The 20,743-nt window shown below is 41.7% G+C and overlaps 1 protein-coding gene across 1 annotated transcript in view; it reads right to left on the bottom strand.

The window, feature by feature from the left end:
* THSD7B (thrombospondin type 1 domain containing 7B) overlaps positions 1 to 20,743 on the bottom strand; it is a 549,335-nt gene that overhangs the window by 152,817 nt on the left and 375,775 nt on the right. The window contains exon 14 of the mRNA XM_019554526.1: positions 19,070 to 19,248. Within this exon, the coding sequence (XP_019410071.1) occupies positions 19,070 to 19,248 (179 nt within the window). The remainder of the gene's footprint in view (positions 1 to 19,069; positions 19,249 to 20,743) is intronic.

The raw sequence follows: 20,743 nt of genomic DNA, 5'->3' as shown, positions 1-20,743 counted from the left end.
GAGCTGCTCACCAGGGCATCTTGTTATATTGCTGGGGCCAGCACTGGTGCTGCCCCAGCCTCCAGCTTCCCCCGGCTGAAGAGCCAGGAGGAGTTGGGCAAGGGCTGTTTGCCCAAAGTGGCACAATTTGTCCCACAACAAAGGGCATGTTCAGGCATGTGTGCTGAGGCACAAATCACCGGTGCAAAATTTGTGCTGCTGCTAAGTGCACACCCCTGCATGTGTGGACATGCCCCAGGTGGGCATAAGAGTCTGAGGCCATTGGACCAATTGAAGAGTAGGAAATTAACCATTTAGATAATCTAAGGTAAAGAAAGGTAAGGTCATCTAAGGTAAGAAAAAGGCAACACAGCCATGCTTTTCAAGTATTATAAGGAAAGGCATCCTTATATGGGCAGTGTAATCCAGACACATGCTTTGTAATATAATATGTATTTTAATAATATGAACTTCACTAGTTCATTTGACATGATATAATGTATATAAAAATAGAAGACTGTATACTCTTGCACTATGACATGTTTTGTCCAAAAGACTGAATGAAATGGGTCAAATTTTTACCTATGAACCAAGGGTGAAATACACCCAAAGGCAAATATGACGCAGACGGACTTTAATGCAGCAGCAATTCTGTTTATGAAGGGGTGGTAGAATATTGTTATGGTGGAGAGACCTCTCATATCATATTTTACGGATTTCCCAGCAGGCCAGCCTGGGTGTGCCAAGCATACTGTGAAATCCCCATTTTAACTTCTTGTTATACATGTAGTCCTTACTGTTCTCAGAAGTTAGTATATGAAGATGCAGTTGACCCCTTGCTCCCAAACAATGATTATTCCATCCATGCTGGGCTTTTTTTGTTAGCATGCATGCAAGCATACCACACAAGCCTACTAAAACTGTACAGCTGTGTTGCTTCTGACATAACGTACTCTCTTTATTTTACAGCCTCCTGGGCAGGGGTCTAGAGAAAATCCATAGCAGCCTATGAAGCTTTCTGCACCAATATATGAATGTACTAATCCTATCACTTCCACAGATAACTCAGTGGATCAAGAAACCATTGACAATTTGATAAAATGTCAAAATAACTTTCCAAGTAACTAAAGTAATGTAATAATGTTAAAAAAAAATAAAAATGGAGAAGAAAGATGGTAATGCTGATAAAGCAGAGTCCTGGGAATTTAGACATCTGAAGAATTTTGACAACTCGATTTTCTCATCTGTAAAGAAGGGGCATCATTTGTCAAACCTTCTGGAGTGTAGTTTACCATATTTTATTTCTATTTGAAAAATGTTTTGAAAACTTTAGCTTCAGTAAAAGCTGCGTTATCTGGCACCATACAAGCCAGCATGCTCTATTAACTGGTATGCCAGCTTGTGCGGCCCGGGGCATAGCAGCCCACGTGGGGCCTGCCTCCCTGTCTCTCAGGGCCCACGGGAGGGGCAGTGATGTGGCAGAAGGGGTGACGGCCCAAACAAGCAAAGAGACCTATTCAGGCTTCCTAGTTAAGCGGCATATTTTGTTATCTGGCACCCCCCATTTCCCATGGGTGCCGGATAACAAAGCTTTTGCTGTACTACAAAGACCCCAAAGCATTAATTTCTCTGAGATGCTTGCTTGGTTTAGAACTTGCAGTAAAGGATTTGGATAAGGAATGGATAAATGTTCACATTCATTCTAGTATTAAAAAAGCCTTAGTTCATCTATCTGTCTGTTTGACCATAATGCTTTATTTGCATTCTAATTGGTTGTCTGAAACAACCAATTAGAATGCAAGCGTTTGGACAGGAGCTAGCAGCTGTGTCGCCGTGATGGTGGCGAAAGATATGAAGTGACAGCAGCAATGGATAGGGGGCGGAGAGGGTGCGAGGTCCCGGCTCCATCCTGAAGTGGCAGAGGGAGAGGAGGAGTGACCCCAGCCCCAGCCCCGACCCTGGCCCAAATCAGCTGGGGGGTGGGGGAGGCAGGGAGTGGCCCCAGACCCCATGGGGGGGTGGGTAGATGCAGACCTCTGTTCCTGCACACCCCCCAGCCCATCATTCTTGAGGGGCAATTTGCTAGTTATAGTATAAGCATATTGCACCATTATCAAGAGCATATTTAAATACATATTTTGCATGTATGTTTGTATGCATTACAAAAAGGAATTTTTTTAAATTTAATTTCAGATGACAATGAAAGGACACCCTATAGTTTAGCTTTCTTGAATACATCCAATTTCTGGACAATTGCATTGACACTCATACCGAATGTAAACAAAGATTAACCCTCTTTCTCAGATCCTTGTAATATCCCCTTATAAGTAAGAGCTAAGGCAAGGAAACACTGACATTTTAATTTTGAATATTCTTGGTTATGATCAAATCCAACTGTAATTTCATTGTTCATTGTTATTTTAACTATGTTATGCAATAATTTTATTTTTGAATGAATGCTACTATGTTCTCCAGAATAGGGAAAAACTGGGCAGTAACTGTTACTGTGGAAACTTTGCAAAGCAGCACTAGAAAGTTTAAAAGGGAGGAAAGAAAAAGACCAAATCTGCTGCCAAGGAATAACTGAGGCATCAATCGTACTGTGCTCCTTTCCTCCTAAGACAGAGACAAGCAAGAGTAAGTTCAGTCTCAGTGTTAGCCATTGTCACACTGATTTATGACACAGTCTGTGCTGGTTTTGCAACATGACATACCATCCACAAGAGATTTGGAACAAACCAAACTTCTTTCCTTTAAAAATACTGCCCAAACTAATTTAACTCCAGTTCCTGAGGTGAAAAGATAATACTTTGTCCGTTGGCCAGCTTGACCTCCTACTGCTGCCTTTCCATTTAGCAGCATTTCTGCAAAGCAGGAAAAAAAAAAACAGTGACTAAACAATTTTCGTAGGGTTGTTGCTTTCTTACACTTTTCTAGTAAATTATCATAAAGTTATGAGATTTTTCTTTCAAAAAGGCAACTCCAAATTTAAACGAGAAGGTGCCATTGCTACAATAGTTTCAATCCAATATACAGTGCATTACACATAAAATGGCCTTTTATAATATAAAAAATGGGTTGGACACTTTTATTAAAGAATTCATAGTGAATTGACTAGATGAAGAATGCAACCTAGTCACTGGAGAAGAAGCCTGGCTCTTCGTGTCTCTGGGTTCTATTTTAGGCTCTTCCACTGACTCCATGTTTTACACTGAGCTATGACAAGTCTCTGCTTGTCTAATCATCTATAAAATGAGGCTAACAGATCCTATGGAGAAGATGAGCATATTATGAGACTTAACTCGGGTTTGTAAAGCACTCTGAAATCCTTATATAAACAGCACTACAGTACTCGATATATACAAATAGGTAGTATTATAAGAACGAAGTTACATGTTACACTTAGACCATACTAAATCTGTGAAACATTAAACATTGTTAAAATTTGAATGTGTGTGTCTTGCCTGAATAGCTCTGACTTGCCACTAGAAGGCTGGTAAGGAGGAAGGACAGAAGCAGGACACCTGGGCTCTATACCTGCTCTGGGTGGAGAGTGGGGGATGCATCCGGGGACGCTGGAGGATTGCAAATTGCTAATTTTATCCCCATGCAGCAGACTGAAATTACCCTAACGTGAACTAGGTAGCATGGCCAAGAGTTAACCCTCACCTGAAGTGGCATAATTTTGCATGCTCAGAGGGCTGAATTAATTAGCTTTAATGTAGGTACATGTTTATTTTAAGTGCCCTTAGTATGATCTAAGTGTAATGTGCAACTTTAATGATGTAGTATGAAACAGTGAATACAATATCAGTAAAATGGATGGTTTCTAAGAAATTGCACATTACGACATTTTGCAAAGAACAAGTTTTTTGTGCGTTGCAAAATTTTCTCTATTAGAGGTTTTTGAGAAAAGGCTGGAGTGTCATATGTCTGGGATGGCTAAGGAACAAGGAAATTTGCTTTTGTAGACTAGATTACCCTTGAAGTCCCCAAATGGACTTACGTAATGTCCCCATGGAGCATAAAACGTATAAGAGAAATGAAATCAAGGTCCTAAGTAAAAAGACAACAGCCATGGATAAAATTCTGTATACCCCTCTGGGGCACCTTTACATTCTAGGGCTAGGTACATACAAAAAGCCTGAGACAGAATGGGTCCAAGTTACGCAGTTTTCTGTAAGCGGTGTAATTTAGATCGCTAGCAAACAGAACATAAACTTGCCCTCTGGTGGGGGGAAGGGAGGCAAATCTTAGACTGGGTTCCTCCATTTTTAAACCAGTCTATGTGTACTGAACTTCTGTTACAGTTATAGACTGATTTCCAACTGTTTATACCAGTAAAAGTGTAATGTCTATACCTGCTATTTGAAAAATGTGTATGAATGCAGAATTAGTAGCTGCTGAGAGTTTAACCAGACCAGTCAAACCACTGTCCAGAGAGACAATGTAGGATAACTTTGCAGTCTTCTTGGAGACTGGAGACTGATGGAGTGGTACCAAATACTTAGTGTAGGCTTGTTTTCACATTTTTTCAGGCAGGGGTACAATATGCAGCCTTCAAAGGTCAGATTTTGTTTCCTTCTCAACTCATTGGGTGGGTGAGTGCACTGACAGAAAATATACTGTTTTAATTTTAAAAAGTATTTTCAGTTGGAGAAAAAAAGGGTCTGCAAAAAGCAGGACTTTTTAGTGTTTTTTGCCACTGAGAATATGTTCCCACACATCTCTAGGGTAACAAAACACATAGCATTTTCAATATATTGTAGAAAAAGGTACTAATATTGGGGGAAAATACAATCTTTACTGTAATTCCTCCTTTTTATTTTGAAAGCATGCAGAAATCATTCTATGTTTCTATAGGACAAATTGAAGATACAGGGAGGACTTAGCTGTCTGAAAATGAGTTTGATATGAAGAAAATGAGTGAAAATACAAAGGCAGAACTAGAGGCAAAAGCCAAAAATAAATGAGCAAACACCCGTCTCCTTCCACAGGTAAGCAAAGCCAGAACTTACAGCTACTTTTTCTCCCTAAACAATGTTCTCCAGCCTATCATAATAATGATTTTTCTTCTACTGATCAGTAGTATACCGCCAACAATATACACTACATGTAAGATAAGCATGTAAGTGACCTAGAAAAGTCAATGTTACTGATATAATAGATTATGACAGGGTCCACTATTTGGCTTTAAACTGAAAGTATATGTACTTAAATAAACACTAAAACATTACAAAATCCAGGTAATAATAGTCCTGTCATTTTTCCTTAAAAGGAAAATAATCTTGGTAGACATATATTTTCGAACAACCAATACAGCAATGATACTGAGAATCATGAGTCTTTAAAATAAGATGCATTTTTGTAGTAATCTCCCAAACCTATAAAATACAATCAAGCAATAACCCCTCATCCCCCATAACTCACATTTAATATTCCAACACTTAGGACTAGATATTAAATATCTTAGTAATTGCATGCTGCATAAGTGCATTTAAATAAGGACAATAAAGAGTAAAATATAAAGGCTATACATCTTTTAATATTCACCAGGCAGGAAAAAAAAAGCCCCTGCCAACTAATCCCATGATCCAATCAGCTGTTTGGAAACAATTTTCTGTGGAAATAAAAGCTATCCAGTTTTACATACCATGCCCACTTAGTGTTGGTGTATTTCAGCAGTGTATTTAATATGAGCCCAAAATTACTGATCGCAACTAGAGTTCTAACACTAAAGGGATGCTTCAGAGTATAGTGGTATGTGTTAAAATACTATTTGTTAAGATGCTACAGTTTTACACTTGATTTTAAGGGGTACACCTGTAAATTAAGGGATAACATGCACAAAGCAAATAAAATGATTAAGTTGGACTCGCTCTCACACACGGGTTTTTTCTTTGTTCTTTTAAATCAACGACTTCTTAAAAAATAGCGCAAAGTTACAGCAGAAATCAAGGATTCATTCTACTGTATCACTGGTTCACAGCTGGCTCTATGAATGAAAGGCAGAGACTTATCACAGCAGTAGGACTTGTATAAACTCTAAATTGGGTTCTCATGTCCATTCAAGAATTAATTTATTAGGAAGAAACGCTCCAAACTTTGGTATCCAGAAATGACTGTAGAGCAGGCAGGCAGTCTGAAATAACGGCAAAGACTAATGCCCGGTACCATGAGGTGATCAGTGCTTTCACTTAAGTGTAAAGTGTCCTCAGCACTTACTGAATTGTGTGGTAGCTAATAACCTAAGGTGGCAAATTATGCCTCTTAATTCAGGCTTTCAAACCTCTTTCTGTTATGTCAACATTTTCCAAAGATTTCAATGGTAAACATTAGCCTATCACAGAGAAGTAAGGACATGATACCACATTTGTATAAAGCCAAGCCTGTGCTACTAAGATTTGGTAATGTAGCTTGGTATGTGAGCAAAATACTCCGTGTAAGCTCAACTTCTACAGGAAACAGACTGCTTAGACCGTTCTGAACTTTAAAATGCTCTAGAAGTTGCCTCCTCCCTGCGGGGGGCTGCGGCAGTGTCTGCATAGTGAAGAACAGCCTGATGGGAACACTACACCCAATTTTGGTCTCTCTGCTTTAAAATAGTGCTGAAAGAAATAGAAAGCATGCAGCATTCACACTATCCGGTATGAGGTTTGGATAATGTTCCTTACCCCCTGTAAGAGAATCAAGCCATTCATTTAACTTAATAAAGAGATATTTAAGAGACAAATTGATTAAAATCCATTAAGTCCCAATGCAGGTTATTTACAGCCCTACTAAAGGGTTTGGTTTTGTTTTTAAACTAAGTTAAGGTACAATAGGCTCTGAAGTGAGAAGAACTGTCTAGAAAAATAGAGCTCTAAAAGTAATTGTGAATGAGGAATCATACTGGAGTGTCAGGCCATATTACTATGCAATATCTTTATCAATAATTTGAAGTATAACAGAAACTCAGCTGGTAAAAGCTGCAGATGATAAAAAATGGGGAGTTACAACAGCATTATAAATAGCAGTATGGTTAGGCCTACAGAGACCTGGATCTCTTGGTAAACTGGACTAACCTGAACATACATGTTCATATACCTCAAGGCAAATATTTTATCTACTGAAGTAGTTAACTGAGAATGTAGGTCAGATTAGGGACTGCAGAAAGGTGCTCAAAAGAAGTTTGATGAAACTGCTTTTTGCCAAAAATTGTAATTTGTTAAAACCAAAAGATGTGTCAAGTTAAATGAAATTATTATCGAAACAAGGTAGGACCTTGATGGAAAACTGCCAGATTTCCTTGCAGCTCATCTACTGGTTTCTTTACTAGGACACCTGCCTTCAAGGACCATTGCTCTGCGAGAGGCTGGACAGTCTACCAGCTAGGTTTCTTCAGAGCTCGAGCAACTGCAGCTTCTAGATGCCCTAACTCTGGACTGACTGACAGGCAAACTGTCTTGTAGCCTGTCCTGACATCAGTGCTTTAAAAATAATTTTGAAAATTGGGGGTGGGGTAGGTACAAGAGTCATTCAAGGTCTGGAAACCCTGTTTTGGACTTAAGAAGCTCCATCTATTTACTTTATTGAAACGGAATAACTTGGTCCTAATGTTTGGGGAGAAGATTTCTGATAGCAGAGAGCCCTTTAATTTAGCAAAGTATAGCACACTCCACTGAATGAGGACTGAAGCTAGACAAAACTAGAGGATGAAAATAAGATATGTGTCTTTTAACAGGGTAATCAATCACTGGCACAACTTTAGGAAGGCCTTCTAACTTAATTGCGAGATTTCCACTGTTCATGAGCACCCAGCACTGATCACGCTAGGTGTGTTTCCAAAATGTAAATTCTAGCTTACCACATGTTATTTGACTAGATGCAGGATGTAAGGAGCACATTCTACAGTCAACATTACAGCTATAATTCAGGCAATGTGATCCTGTGATATTCAGTTGGGAAAACTTAATTCTACTTTGGGAATACACATGCCCCTAAGAGGGAAAACTAATCTCATGCCACCTTGGACATGCCTACAATCCAAAAGAAAAATGGAGTGCTTATTGAAGCTCTAATGATGTCAACACTTCTCATTTGTAAACCTAATTCAACATATAGAGAAGTCAGTGGAAATATTTCTTGTGAATTCAAGGGGCTTTTGTTCAGGCCTCATTTGCCTCAATAAGTAGGCGAAAGATTTCATCACATTTATATTATTAGCTTTTGCAGCTCTCTGTAAGAAGCATATGCAAGTAAATCCTACAGAGTAAGTCATTCTTAACTTCTGACCATGTTTTCCCATTAATACCTTTTGAAATTAGCAAATCAAATATCGCTAGAGGACAATTAACACTTCATAGAATTAAGGGGTTTTTATAGGAACTTACAGTTTCTTCAGGGGAAAAATCAGTATTTTTTCTGATACTGTCAGACTCAAAGCAACCCTCAGAAAATGCTAGCTCTTAGTCTTCATTTGTCTTTTGCCTATGAAAAAATAATAGAGCAATTTTCTTTTGTTGCAAAGAATTCAGAAAGACTACGATAGGCCAGAACGTTTTTAGCACTATGGATTCCTACTTGAAATCTCTGGATTTATCTTTTGAATTATGTTTGCATAGCAAACAGCGGTAATACTGCATGGCAGCCTGTGGCAGCACTGAAAGCATCTCAAGGTAACCCGGGGTGCTATGGCACCCTGGCTGAGAATCACTGACTTCAAGCATGGACACATGACACATCTGCACTGATGGAATTTACAGTGGTTTTGCACGTCAGTGTAAATTACACTGGGATCCTACACTGGGTGGCTGCATGAAGTGGATGGCTTTTCTAACACCTTGTCATTAGGTTAGGGAGGGATCAGGTTATGTAGGCTGTTTGTCCTAAATGAGCATCTCTCCCAGAATACATTATAGACTCACGACACTTACCCTGATATCATTTTATCTGATTTCTTCCTAAAATAATTCTAGATTGGATTTAAGTAAGTGATCCGTGTTGGGCTGCACAATATGTGCCCATTCCTTTTTTCAACCAGTGAAAAAGGCAAATTACATTGATGCAAATGCACTGTGTGCCCATGCACTTACTGTGGGATTGTATTTTGCTGCTTTGCTGATCTGTCTGATTGATGAGAGAAAGCACTGAGTTATGGATGATATACTACTAGGCATCTACTTAAATTGGGCTGGCTGCTGATTATTTTCAGGTGGCCATTGCCCAACCAGTAGCCTAAATAAAAGCACCTTCACACCTCATTAAAGTGATGCTTGACAAGATCCATGGCAGAAATGTGCTTTGCTTTGCAGACTCTTCCCACTCATCCTGATCTTAAGTGCAGCAGCCAGCCTCACTGTACTGCATGCTCTGTCTCTTTAATCCTACCAGTCTCCTGTGTTGTCTAGTGATTGGGCTAATCAGCATCCTGATTGACTCAATCACTGAGGCTGGCTTAGAGGCCTTGTACTTTCCCTGGGGTCCCTGTGCTGCAGGGGAAGGCTTCCCCCACTTTTCTTTGCTCCCTGCTTGCTCCTACTCACCTCCATTAACCCTTTTTCCCCTCTCTGTCCCACCTCCCCCAGGTGATTTTGTGCCAATTTCAGGCAGGAAGGTCATTTCCCTGATCTTCAGGGGATTTTTTGCTTTCCCTGAAAAACACGAAAACAAGTTTTAAGTACATCCCTACATATTACTGCAGCAGGCCTCAGCATATGATCCACAGACTGCTGGTGGTTCATAAGGCCATGGCTACTAGGCTACAACTGCCCTACAGATTTTACCCCCATCTTTTTCAATTCAAAGTTTAATGACAAGTGTGCTTGGTGCTAAATGAAATACAAAAATCTAGAACTCTTGGTTCAGAAATTATAGCTTGTATTAGACCAACTAGAAATCACAAAAAAAAAAAATCTTTTTCTGCAAGCTTTCAGGCTCAAATGGCCTTCATCAGGCTCTGGGAAAATTAAATATACTAAAAAGTTCTCATAGGTAGGAAATAAACTGGAAATCTATCACTCTGGGTCCCTAAGAATGTCTTTGTGAGTTGTTTTGACTTGCTCTTTGTTGTGTAGATCAAGTAGGATTCCTTCCCTGGAGCTGTCAAATAGCAAGCAGGGAGGTGCTCCATGACATAGTTTGAGGCTTGACTCTGGTTAGATGGTCCAAAAAGTTGAGGAACCATGAACTTAAAACATTTCCATGCAATTTTTTTTTCGGTTTCTAATGCTTCTATTATTATACTAATGAAGAGCGCAGCCTGGCTAAATTGCGATCTCTTCAATGAGTTAAGATTAAATAAGGAATCCTTGTAACAGGCTTTGTCTTTAAGCTGGCTCTTGTACCTTCACATGGCCAGCCCAAGTCTGTTCTGCCCTCCAGTCACCTCCCAAGATACTGCCATGTCCTTTCCTGCCATAACTTGCTGTTAATTAGTAAAATGTCCTCAAGCTACCAGAGTGAAATCTTAGGGGCTGCACTTTGCTTGGGTCATCCCTGAGCTAGTCAGTGACCAATTCCAATGTGAAGCAGGGCATCTCTATTCCCAATTGGTCTCTGTTGGCCCCCTTATTCCTCTGGGCCTCCTTCAATACATCTTGGCTCATAGGCCCTCATGTCACCTACTTAGTTTCTGCAGGGCATTGGTCAGCCCACCAATTAGCCCACCAGGGATGGATGGCATGCCAATTACATAAGAAACCCAGCACCTTTTACCAGGCACTCCTTCATGGTTGTAGCAACCTCAATGCCCCTTACATAAGCAACCTTAAGGGCTGCAACCATCTGATTTCCCTGAAAAACACGAAAACTAGAGTTAAGTACATCCCTACATCTTACTGCAGCAGGCCTCATCATATGATCTACAGACTACTGGTGGGTCACAAAGCCATGGCCACTAGGCTACAACTGCCCATTGCTAAGCAGTCATACTGGCCTGCTTGCACCCATAAGCCATCCTATTCCTCACAGCAAAAAAGCAAACCAAACTATCACCAGAGTTGCTATTCCAAAGGCTCTCCCTCTTTTCTCTCCAAATTGGAGTTGCCTTCACTAAGCCCCTTCTCTTTCTTACTGGTTATTCTTAGTTGCCAGCTTCACCCTCTGACCTACTCGCTATACTGTCTCTCACTTCTAATAACTTCTTCCCCACGGGCTGTCATGACTAGGCTTGCAGCACTTAGCACGGAGCTCCTTTCCCACTGTGTCCTAGACTGAAGCAGGCCTCCAACCCAGGAGCCAGGCTCAGACAGGTCCTAGCTTACAACTTCCAGTCATCTGACCTTTCCCCTCTTACAATCAGGTATAATCACCTGCTATGAACTTTGCTTGGCTGGCTGGAAACCACAACTTGCTCCAAGTCAACTGTCTGCCACTTTTGCAGCTGTATAATGCTGAACTCTCTCCACTTAAGTTACAGGTCCTTATTGCAATCCTACCAAAAGCGGCAATGTGGTCATACTACAAGGGAAAAGTAAGAGTATCACAGGAACATGCAAGGAGAAAATGAGGAAAGCTAAGGCACTATTTCAGATGCAAATGGCAAGGGACTCTACAAGTATGTCATAAAGATGAGAAGGACCAAAGGAAGTGTAGGCCTTTTATGGAATGCAGAAGGCAACCTAGTAACAGATAATGCAGAGAAGGCTGAACTATTTAATCCATCTTTTGCTTCAGCCTTTGCAAATAAAGTCAGCTAGCAGATGATGAGTTCAGCTGGCAGGAAAAATAGGGAAGAAGACAGGAAGGAGTAGAGTAATGGAAGAACAGGTTAGAGATTACTTACAGAAGTAGACCTTTTTCAGATTAGATGGGATACACCCTAGAATACTGAAGAAATTATCTGAGGTAAATTCAGAGCCACTGGATATCACCTTTGACAGCTTGTGGAGGTTGGGTAAGGTCCCCACTGACTGGAAATGGGCAAATACAATGTCCATCTTTAAGAAACAGAAGAAGGAGCATCTGGGGAATAAGAGACCAATCAGTCTGACCTCAATACCTGAAAAAAATACGGAGCAGGTCATCAAAGAATCTATTTTGAAGCACCTGTAGGAGAACAAGGTGATCAGGAACAGACAGCATGGATTTACCAAAAGAAAGTCATGCCTGAACAACTTCCATGGCTTTCCAAAATCAACCTATGAACCACAGAGAACAGGACTCTAGAAAGAAACCGAAACTGACAAGTCCCTTTTCCAGCACAGGGACAGAAAAGCTGTGGAGAGCTTGGGAGACCCTTAGCACACTCCGCCGGTCACTACAAGCCCCACACCAGCACCTGACAAACCCGCTACTCCAAATTAGCCTGCAAACACTTGAGCACAGGGAGCAGGGAGATGGAACTGGCAAGCTGCTTTCCAATGCAGGGGTCAAAAAGCCATAGAAATCTTCCCAGCTCCCTTAAGAAACACAAGCAGGTAGACACACAGGCCCTTCACGCCTTACCACCCTCACCCCTCCATCTGGCAGCAACTCTCCACTCCCACATCTATCCTAAATAAGCCTGGGATCTTGCCAAGTGGCATCCATTGCCTGTCATGGGATACAGCGGCCCTCCTCCCCCAACCTCACCCCCCACATATATATTCATCTGTGCATTCCCAGTCAGGGAACTACCACATAGATTTTGTAAAGTGTAAGCATGTTCTTTGTTCAACTCAATCTGTCTTCTTTCATTCTCTTTTTTTGAGAGTAGAAATTGCAATTGTGGGCCATAGCTCCTTCCTCTTTCTTGCCCATCAGCCAAAGGGCAAAACTCTGGGCACTAAAAGAATTGATAGTCTGGGTACTCTACTACCCCCTGGTGGCATTTTGGCAGCAGCATAATCCCTAAAAAGGAATAGTTCTACTTAAAACCCTTAGTGGTGTATGGATGGACATTTCCATGATGGAAAAATGTGAACCAGTTCCTAAACAGTGACATTCTTGGAATGGGTTAAATGTTGTGTCAGTCTGCACCATAAGAAGCAGGGTAAGAACTGATATCTGATATTTTCTCTTTTTTTCTCATTTATGCCTTTATCTCTGTCTGTATCTCAAAATATAGTTAATGATTTCTTGTGCTTGGTCTTATTTTTCTTTAATACATCTTTTCTTTATCCTTTATAATGAACTTATTTTCAGTGATAAATGTGATGCTAGAGTATATGGCCATACAGCAAGGCTTCTGCAAAGGAACAGGGGAATCTTTTCTGAGCACATGACTGGACAAAGGTGTGATTCTTTTAGCTGGCATAATCCACTTTGCTAAGAGCTGGCCAGACCTGTGAGACGCTGGTGAAGCTGAGACACCAGAGGTCAGGAAGGTGACCTTGGGGGCATCTCAGTCTGTTCTCAGTGATCAAGTAGCAATGGCAGAGAGGGGTTTGGGGGAGAAGGGCAACACTAAAGGTGTGAGGAAATCCTGGGAATGTCTCTCACAGACATACTCACCCATTCAGTGGTTCAGTTAGGACTAGTCCAAAGTCCTGCACGTAGGACACAACAATGCCATGCACTGGTACAGGCTGGGGACTGACTGGCTAAGTAACAGCTCTGCAGAAAAGGCCAGTGGACAATAAGCTGAATATGAGCCAACAGTGCACCCTTGTTGCAAAGAAGGCTAACAGTTTACTGGGCTGCATTGGTAGGAGTGTTGCCAACAGATCCAGGAAAGTGATTATTCCCCTCTGTGATTATTGTAAGTCACATCTGCAGTATTGTGTCCAGTGTTGGGCCCCCCACTACAGAATGGATGTGGACAAATTGGAGAGAGTCCAGCAGAGGGCAACAAAAATGGTGAGGTGGCTGGGGCACATGACTTCTGAGGAGAGGCTGAGGGAACTGGGCTAATTTAGTCTAGGGAAGAGAAGACTGAGAGGGGATTTAATAGCAGCCTGCAACTACCAGAAGGAGGTTTGAAAGAGAATGGGGCTAGACTGTTCTCAGTGGTGGCAGATGATGGAACAAGGATCAACAGTCTCAAATTGCAGCAAGGGTAGTTTATGTTCGATATTAGGAAAAATTATCTCAACAGGAGGGCAGTATAACACTGGAACAGGTTATCTGGAGCACTTGTGGAATCTCCATCCTTGGAGGTCTTTAAGACCTGACTAGACAACTCCCTGGCTGGGTGATATAGTTTGGGGTGGTCCTGCTTTGAGCAGGGGGTTGGACTAGATGACCTCCTGAGGTCCTTTCTAACCCCAGTGTTCAATGATATCCAAGGTTGGGGGGGGGGGAGGTGTCACATTGTGACCTTGACTTTGGCAAGGCTTTTGACATAGCCTCCCATAATACTTTCTTTAATAATAACAGACTAGATGAAAGTAGTGTAATATGTAAGTGGTTGGATCATCATACTCAGTGAGTAGATGACTTCATGTCTAGTTGAGAGAAGGTGTCAGGTAGGGTTCTCCATGGGTTTGTCTTGGGTCCAATATTGTCTAACATCTTTGTTAATGGTTTGGAAGAATGGGATTGAGAGCATGCTTAGCAAATTTGTGCATGACACCAAGGTGGGTAGAGTTGCAGGAATTACGGAGTGTAGGATCCAGAATGATGTGGATAGACTGGAAAAACTGTCCGAAATCAATCAGATGAAATCCAACAAGGACAAGTGCAAAGTCCTGCACTTGGGATGGAATAACTGCATGCAAAAATTAAGTCTGGGGAATGACTGGCTAGGCTGCAAGACGTCAAAGAAGGAACTGGGGCTCAAAGTAGATCAGAAGCTGAATGTGTGTGCTCTTGTTGCAAATAAATAAATAAAAAAAATCAACAGCATACTTAATTTTATTAACAGAGATGCCTCCTGCAAAGCAAGGAAAGTGAATCTGCCACTTTGTTTAGCACTGGGGACATCCCACCTGGAGCCCTGTATCCAGTTTTGGGCTCCCTGCTTCAACAAAGACATATGGACACATTAGAATGAGTCCAATGGAGAATGACAAAAAAGATTAGATATCTTGGAAATATGACTTATGAGGAAAGGCTGGAAGAACTAGGAATATTTAGTTTGGCAAACAGAAGACTGAGGGAGCATTCAGTAACAGTCTTCACATACCTGAAGAATGGCTATAAAACAGATGAAGATAGATTATTCTCTGTGACTGAAGGAACAGGACAAGGAACAATGGCCTCAGCTGCAGCAGAACAAGAACTTTCTGACTACGAGAGTGGCTAAGCACTGGAACAGGTGACGTAGGGGAGTCTCAGAATCTTCTCCTTGGAAAGTTTCAAAAGTAGTTTAGAAGTACACTTGACTCAGATGGTTCACTCTGAAATAATTCTTCCTTGAGCAGGCAGTATGGATTCATGGGTTTCCAAACTCTGACAGATTATGTACCACCAATTTAAAATGATACAACCTTAAGTTCTACCAGCAAATTTTTAAGTTCCACCAGCAAATTGTTGTCATATAAAGTAATTATAATAGTTATATTAATGTGTTCCACTGACAGGTTGTCTGCATACCACTGGTGGTACCCATGCCACAAACTGGGAACCTCTGGAGATGATCTGATCTCATGAGGTTCCTGCCAGCACTTTCCCCATGATTCTGCATCCTTCAATGTATACAGAGAAACAAAAATATTTTTAAAAAGTCTTCTATGTCTAGAAACAGAACAGAATGAACTCTGAATAAAACTTAGCTAATTCTAAATCTAGGCTTTCCAAATAGGCCCTATGGCACATAGAACATGAATACTGTAAACACACTTGCAATTTAATGACTCATTCTTCTAGTTGCATGACCCATAGGGCATTGTACAAAGCTCTACTCAAACATAATTATTGCAAAAGCCTGAAAAATATGCCTACGTAAGTGTTTTGCCCCTTTGTCAATTAATTTTGACAGAATATATCCACTGAGCTGAGAGAAAAGGAAAAACTTCAAATAGTATTTTATCCATTTGAGTTAGCGTATACGTGTGTAGAATATAGTTAGGAAAACACAAAGTTTGTTTCCACATATAATATTATTTAAAAATTTGCTTGTAAAGTTCTTAAACTTTTTTTAGGGTAACAGTTTATTGATAATATTTTTTTCCTAGCAGATTACAGATATTGAACACATGGGCTAGGGACAGACATTCAAAAAGCCAGAGCCGAACTTGATTCAATCTTTGCAGGTTAGTCTAACCTGCCTAGATTGAACCAATTTGCAAGTGAATAGACATTCACTGTTAACTCTAGAAATGCAGGCGCATGCCTGCAGTGGCTCAGGCCAGAAGCAAGGGGGCTGCTAGAGTAATCCTCAGCTGCAGAGAAGCTGAGCTGGGGGGGCGTGGCCAGCCCTTGCTGTAACCTGGAGTGAACTGGCCAGGAAGGGGGTTTAGTTTCTCCCTCTGCATCCCACCAGCACAGACCCGATCCAGGGATCTGCTGGGCATTCCCCTGTTGCTGCTGCAGTGGGGGGGGGGGGGAGGGTGCAGCCAGATGCTGGTGGCATGGCCCCCTGAGGCGAAGGGGGCAGGGAGTGGGCCTGTACCTCCAGACCGCCACTGCTGATTACTCCCTGCAAAGGACAAGAGATGAGATAAGTCCCCTCCTACCCTCTTTGCCAGGTGCCGGAGACAGGGGGGAATAAAACCTCTCCCTACTCCCTTGTCTAAGGGGCCCTGCCAGCCGGCCTCTGGCCACACCCCCACCCGTGGAGCAGCAAGGGGGCTGCTAGGAAATATATATATTATTCGCATTCATGGAGCAAAAAGAGCTCAAGAAAGAACACAAAATTATTTTTCTGTCTTAGAAAATAACTAAAATTTTATTATCAAATTCTGTTTTTGGGAGTGTGATCTGTACATTCCTGTGTGATTTACTGTACTGAATGCAAGGTTTGCCCCACAGTGAGATTCTAAAGATGTTTCTCAGAGGGGAAAATAAAGTCAATGAAATCTTGTAAATCTATTTTTTGTGAAAATGCAGTTTAGTTTTTAAAAATCAAATTTTGATCTTATAAGCACAGAATGAGTGAAAAGGAATTTGATGGTCCCAGTTACACAGCTAGATTGTACTTGGATTGGCCAGGGGTCACCTTGTTGTTTGTTTATGCATAGAAGAGTGGTCTGTGACTGGAGTGTGAACAGAACGGCTATACAAATAAGGATAGGCACTAGATAGAAAAGAAGAGATCTCAGTCACATGCACAATAGCCTAGAACAGTGGCTGGCAAACTTTTCAAGCTGCAGACTGGAACAATGCAGCTTCAGTCTGATGTGAACCAGGTTGCTTCTGTGGCACTTCAGCATCAGAGGACTTTTTCTGCACCCAAGTCAGGGCCAGGCAGCTGAGAGCTGAGCCCATCCTATGGCTGCTTCTCTCAGCCCTGCTGCTCTCCAGTTGGGGTGTAGGTATAGCTTCCAACTGTGTGGACCTAAGCCAGGGCTGGGCAGCTGGAAGCTGCATCCCCACTGTTGCCACTTCTGTGCCACATCTGGGAGGTGGAAGAGGGAAGAAGTAGTGGGGAGGGAAGAAGGGAAGGAGAAGGGTCAACAGTATGGATGCACCTTCCAGCTGAACAGCTACAGCAGGACTCTCCACCAGCTGGAAGCTATGCCCATACTGTCTCCAGGGAGAGGGTAGGCAGCAGGGAAAAGAAGCAGCAGCAGCAAAGGCAGCTGGAAGGCAGTTGCCTTGTCCCACCACAGCCCCTCGCTGCTTAGCCCTGGTGCAGCTGCAGGCATAGGCAAAGCCCTTGGGATCTGCAGACTGGATCCAGTGGTTCCAGGAGCCAAATCTGGCCCATGGGCCACATATTGTCACTCCATGCTCTAATGGGCTTGAAGTTGCTTGTAGAGCTTGCACTTGAAAAGGGATATGGATTTGGTTTATTGTTTTCCCAACATGCACTGGTTGGCTGTTCAATGTACGTGCATGCTGTATAAAACAGCCAAATCCTTATGAGTCAGGCCACTAAGCCTTATTCCAGTGCAGACTTTTCATGCAGTTCTGCTCCCAGATGTTTTGAAATATACAGAGTTCAATCACTGGATTGTAATTCATTATAAACATAATGGGCTCAAGACTGTGACATTCAAAAGAATGATTTCAATTACAGTGAATCAAAGGACAGGAAAGCCACTTCTTACTGGAGGTATGTGTTAATCTTGCTTTGTGTTCAGACGATGGCTTTGCAAAGTGAAATGGAATACAGGTGAAAATTTACAACTATCTGACATGAAAGTAATGGAGCACCTGCACCAATACTGAATTATCATGTTAGGTTTCTCTTTAGAAACAAACAAAAAATTAAGAGAGGTATATGTTTTGATATCAGCTTTAATAGAAAAGTTGCTTTTAATTACCACATGATTTAATTAATTAGTTTTCCACGTGAAAGTGTTTCATTTTGTATTAATGTAAATCTGTATTAGCACTTATTTCTGAAAATTGTCTTGTAATTGTTTTATAGTAACTTTAAAAAATTCCAGTAGATTGCAGATCCCCAACCAGTAAGATCACTAACAAGATCATCTTTTGAAATACCTAAGAACATTTAAAGAATACCACATTTTTAAACTACCAGAGCAGATGTGCTTAAAATGTTAACGCTTACGGCATAAAATCTCTTTGATAATATTTTGGATTTTTCTTAGATGCACATCAAAAGGAAATTTGAGAACCTTCAGTAATTATTTTTAAAGGGAAGCCAGAAGCTCTGTTGATAAACTGAGTCGGTGGTGCCCAACCTTCCAACCCTGTGACCAGCTGAGTGGTGCAGGTTTGGTACACAGGCCAGATGAGGTCTGTGGATCCATTCCAGTTTGCAAGGCTGAAACCTGAACCAGTACATGGGGATCACTCTGCTAGGGCCTGATCTGGTGTGTGGGGCCAGGTTGGCTACGATATGATCCAGTGTAGGAGGGCAGGACAGCCAGGGCCCAATCCAGTCTTTGCAAGTCACTCCAGCACATAGATCCAGCCCTGCATACCAAATTAGGTCTCATCCCCATTTGCCACCAAACGCTGGACCCATTAGAAGACCCCCCTGGCGGCTGACGTAACTCCGTAGGCTGGAGGTCAAGCACCACAGAGCTCAGTAGTTGAGAACAGTACTTTTTTCATGCTTCTAAGAGCATACTAATCAAAGCAAAAATATTTAATATTTTGTTGGCTACTTTCTCACCTGATTCTTGAGATCCAATTTTGGACATGGACGACCTCCATTATAAGGCTTTTCTTTAAGCCACTTTGATCTTATTTTCATCCCAGTTCCACAAGATGAACTGCAAGGGGCCCAGCTAGACCAGTCACTTAGCTTGCAATCAAACGGACAAGGCAATATACAAGCTTCTTCAATGTAACCTAAAAACAAAAATTCAGGGAAAATATTTTAGTTGACCAAAAGCTGTTGACCCCTAATTTCTCAGCAAAATCTACATAATGCTTTCAGAGCCATCGAACAGATATATATCACAGAAAGAATTAAGTCCACGGATATGAAGCAATGCATGCTGAAGGTGTTTTTCTTGACAATGAAGCTCATTTAGTATGAGCTAGGATTAATTAAAAAATTCAACAGTCTCATGGTGGACCCAATAAACTTAAATAACATTAAAGGGATACAGATTTACACTTAAAAGTAGTACAGGCAACCCTCGCCATTCACAGGGGATACGTTCTCGTATCCCCCACAAATGGGGGAATCAGCAAATAAGGCACTGCGTTCATGAATGCAATGCCCCCGGCACTGGAGGGGTGGGGGGCACAGCAGTGATGGGGGGAGCCTAGCAGCGGCAAGCTCCCAAGGAGCTCCTGTAAGTGCATAAAGTGTATTTAAAATGTGGGTTTGGCATTTGTGAATATCTAAAACAGTGAATGCCGAACACGCGAATAGCAGGGGGTTTCCTGTAACTCTTTGAAATTGTACCAGACACTAGGCGGCAATTATGTATCCTTACAGGAAATAGCATAAATCACTTAGCTCTGGTGCACTGTGTAAATATCTCGGACATTTTTGCATGTGCTATGGGACGTGGCACTGGGCGCTTTAGCTGCAGAAATTAAAGGTGCCTGCATGTCACATGTATTAGCATCCCTGTGCGTTCCCAGGCTGAAAAAATGGCAACACAGTGCTTTAAACTAAAGCTCATTGAATGTGTTTTATTTTAAAGCGCCCCACTGCCATTTTTTCAGCAGAGGTGTGCTGGAACACTGATGCACATGATGTGGAAGGCTGCCAGAGCATGTCAATTTCCATGCTAGAGGAGACTTCAGCTTTGTAGCTGCAAAAAGGCACATTAAAGAGGTCCTTGTACCCACTGGCATTATGGACACAGATAGGTACTTATCCCAAAGCTTACTTTATTAAATTTAACAAAAAGATAATCCTCTTATCTGTCAAATGTGTACTTCATGGAACTTGTATGACAGCATCTGAAAACCTACAGTGCAAGACAAAATCCACATGACAGAATCAATGCCTACCATCCTGCATTTTTTTAATGAAAAGCTGAATGGTCAAAAGTCAAGAAGCAGCCAGTAACATATTGCTGCATAAACACTGTGTTGATGTGAGAGAAACAGCATATACAGAGAGAAAACAGACTTACCGTAAATTGCAATTGTCTCTATTTTACATCAGTGTGATACTGAAGTAGTAAAGCAAGCTCTCTGCTTTTAGAAGGAAGACAAGTTGTGTACCATTACTTAGTTATGGAGGAAATTACTTGACAGCCTGTGGCTCATCCTGGGCTGAGCCACCCACCCCACTGTGCCTGACCACCTTCCAGGCTCCAAGTGCTTCCCTGGGGCACCTCACATCTGGCTGACCCCCTTCCTGGAGCACACCCACCAGCCT

The sequence above is a fragment of the Crocodylus porosus genome, unplaced genomic scaffold (assembly GCF_001723895.1).
Source record: "Crocodylus porosus isolate Cpor-Errol unplaced genomic scaffold, CroPor_comp1, whole genome shotgun sequence".
Taxonomy (NCBI): domain Eukaryota; kingdom Metazoa; phylum Chordata; order Crocodylia; family Crocodylidae; genus Crocodylus; species Crocodylus porosus.
The sequence above is the reverse complement of the archived record's forward strand: the minus strand, read 5'-3'. Positions and strand labels throughout refer to the sequence as shown.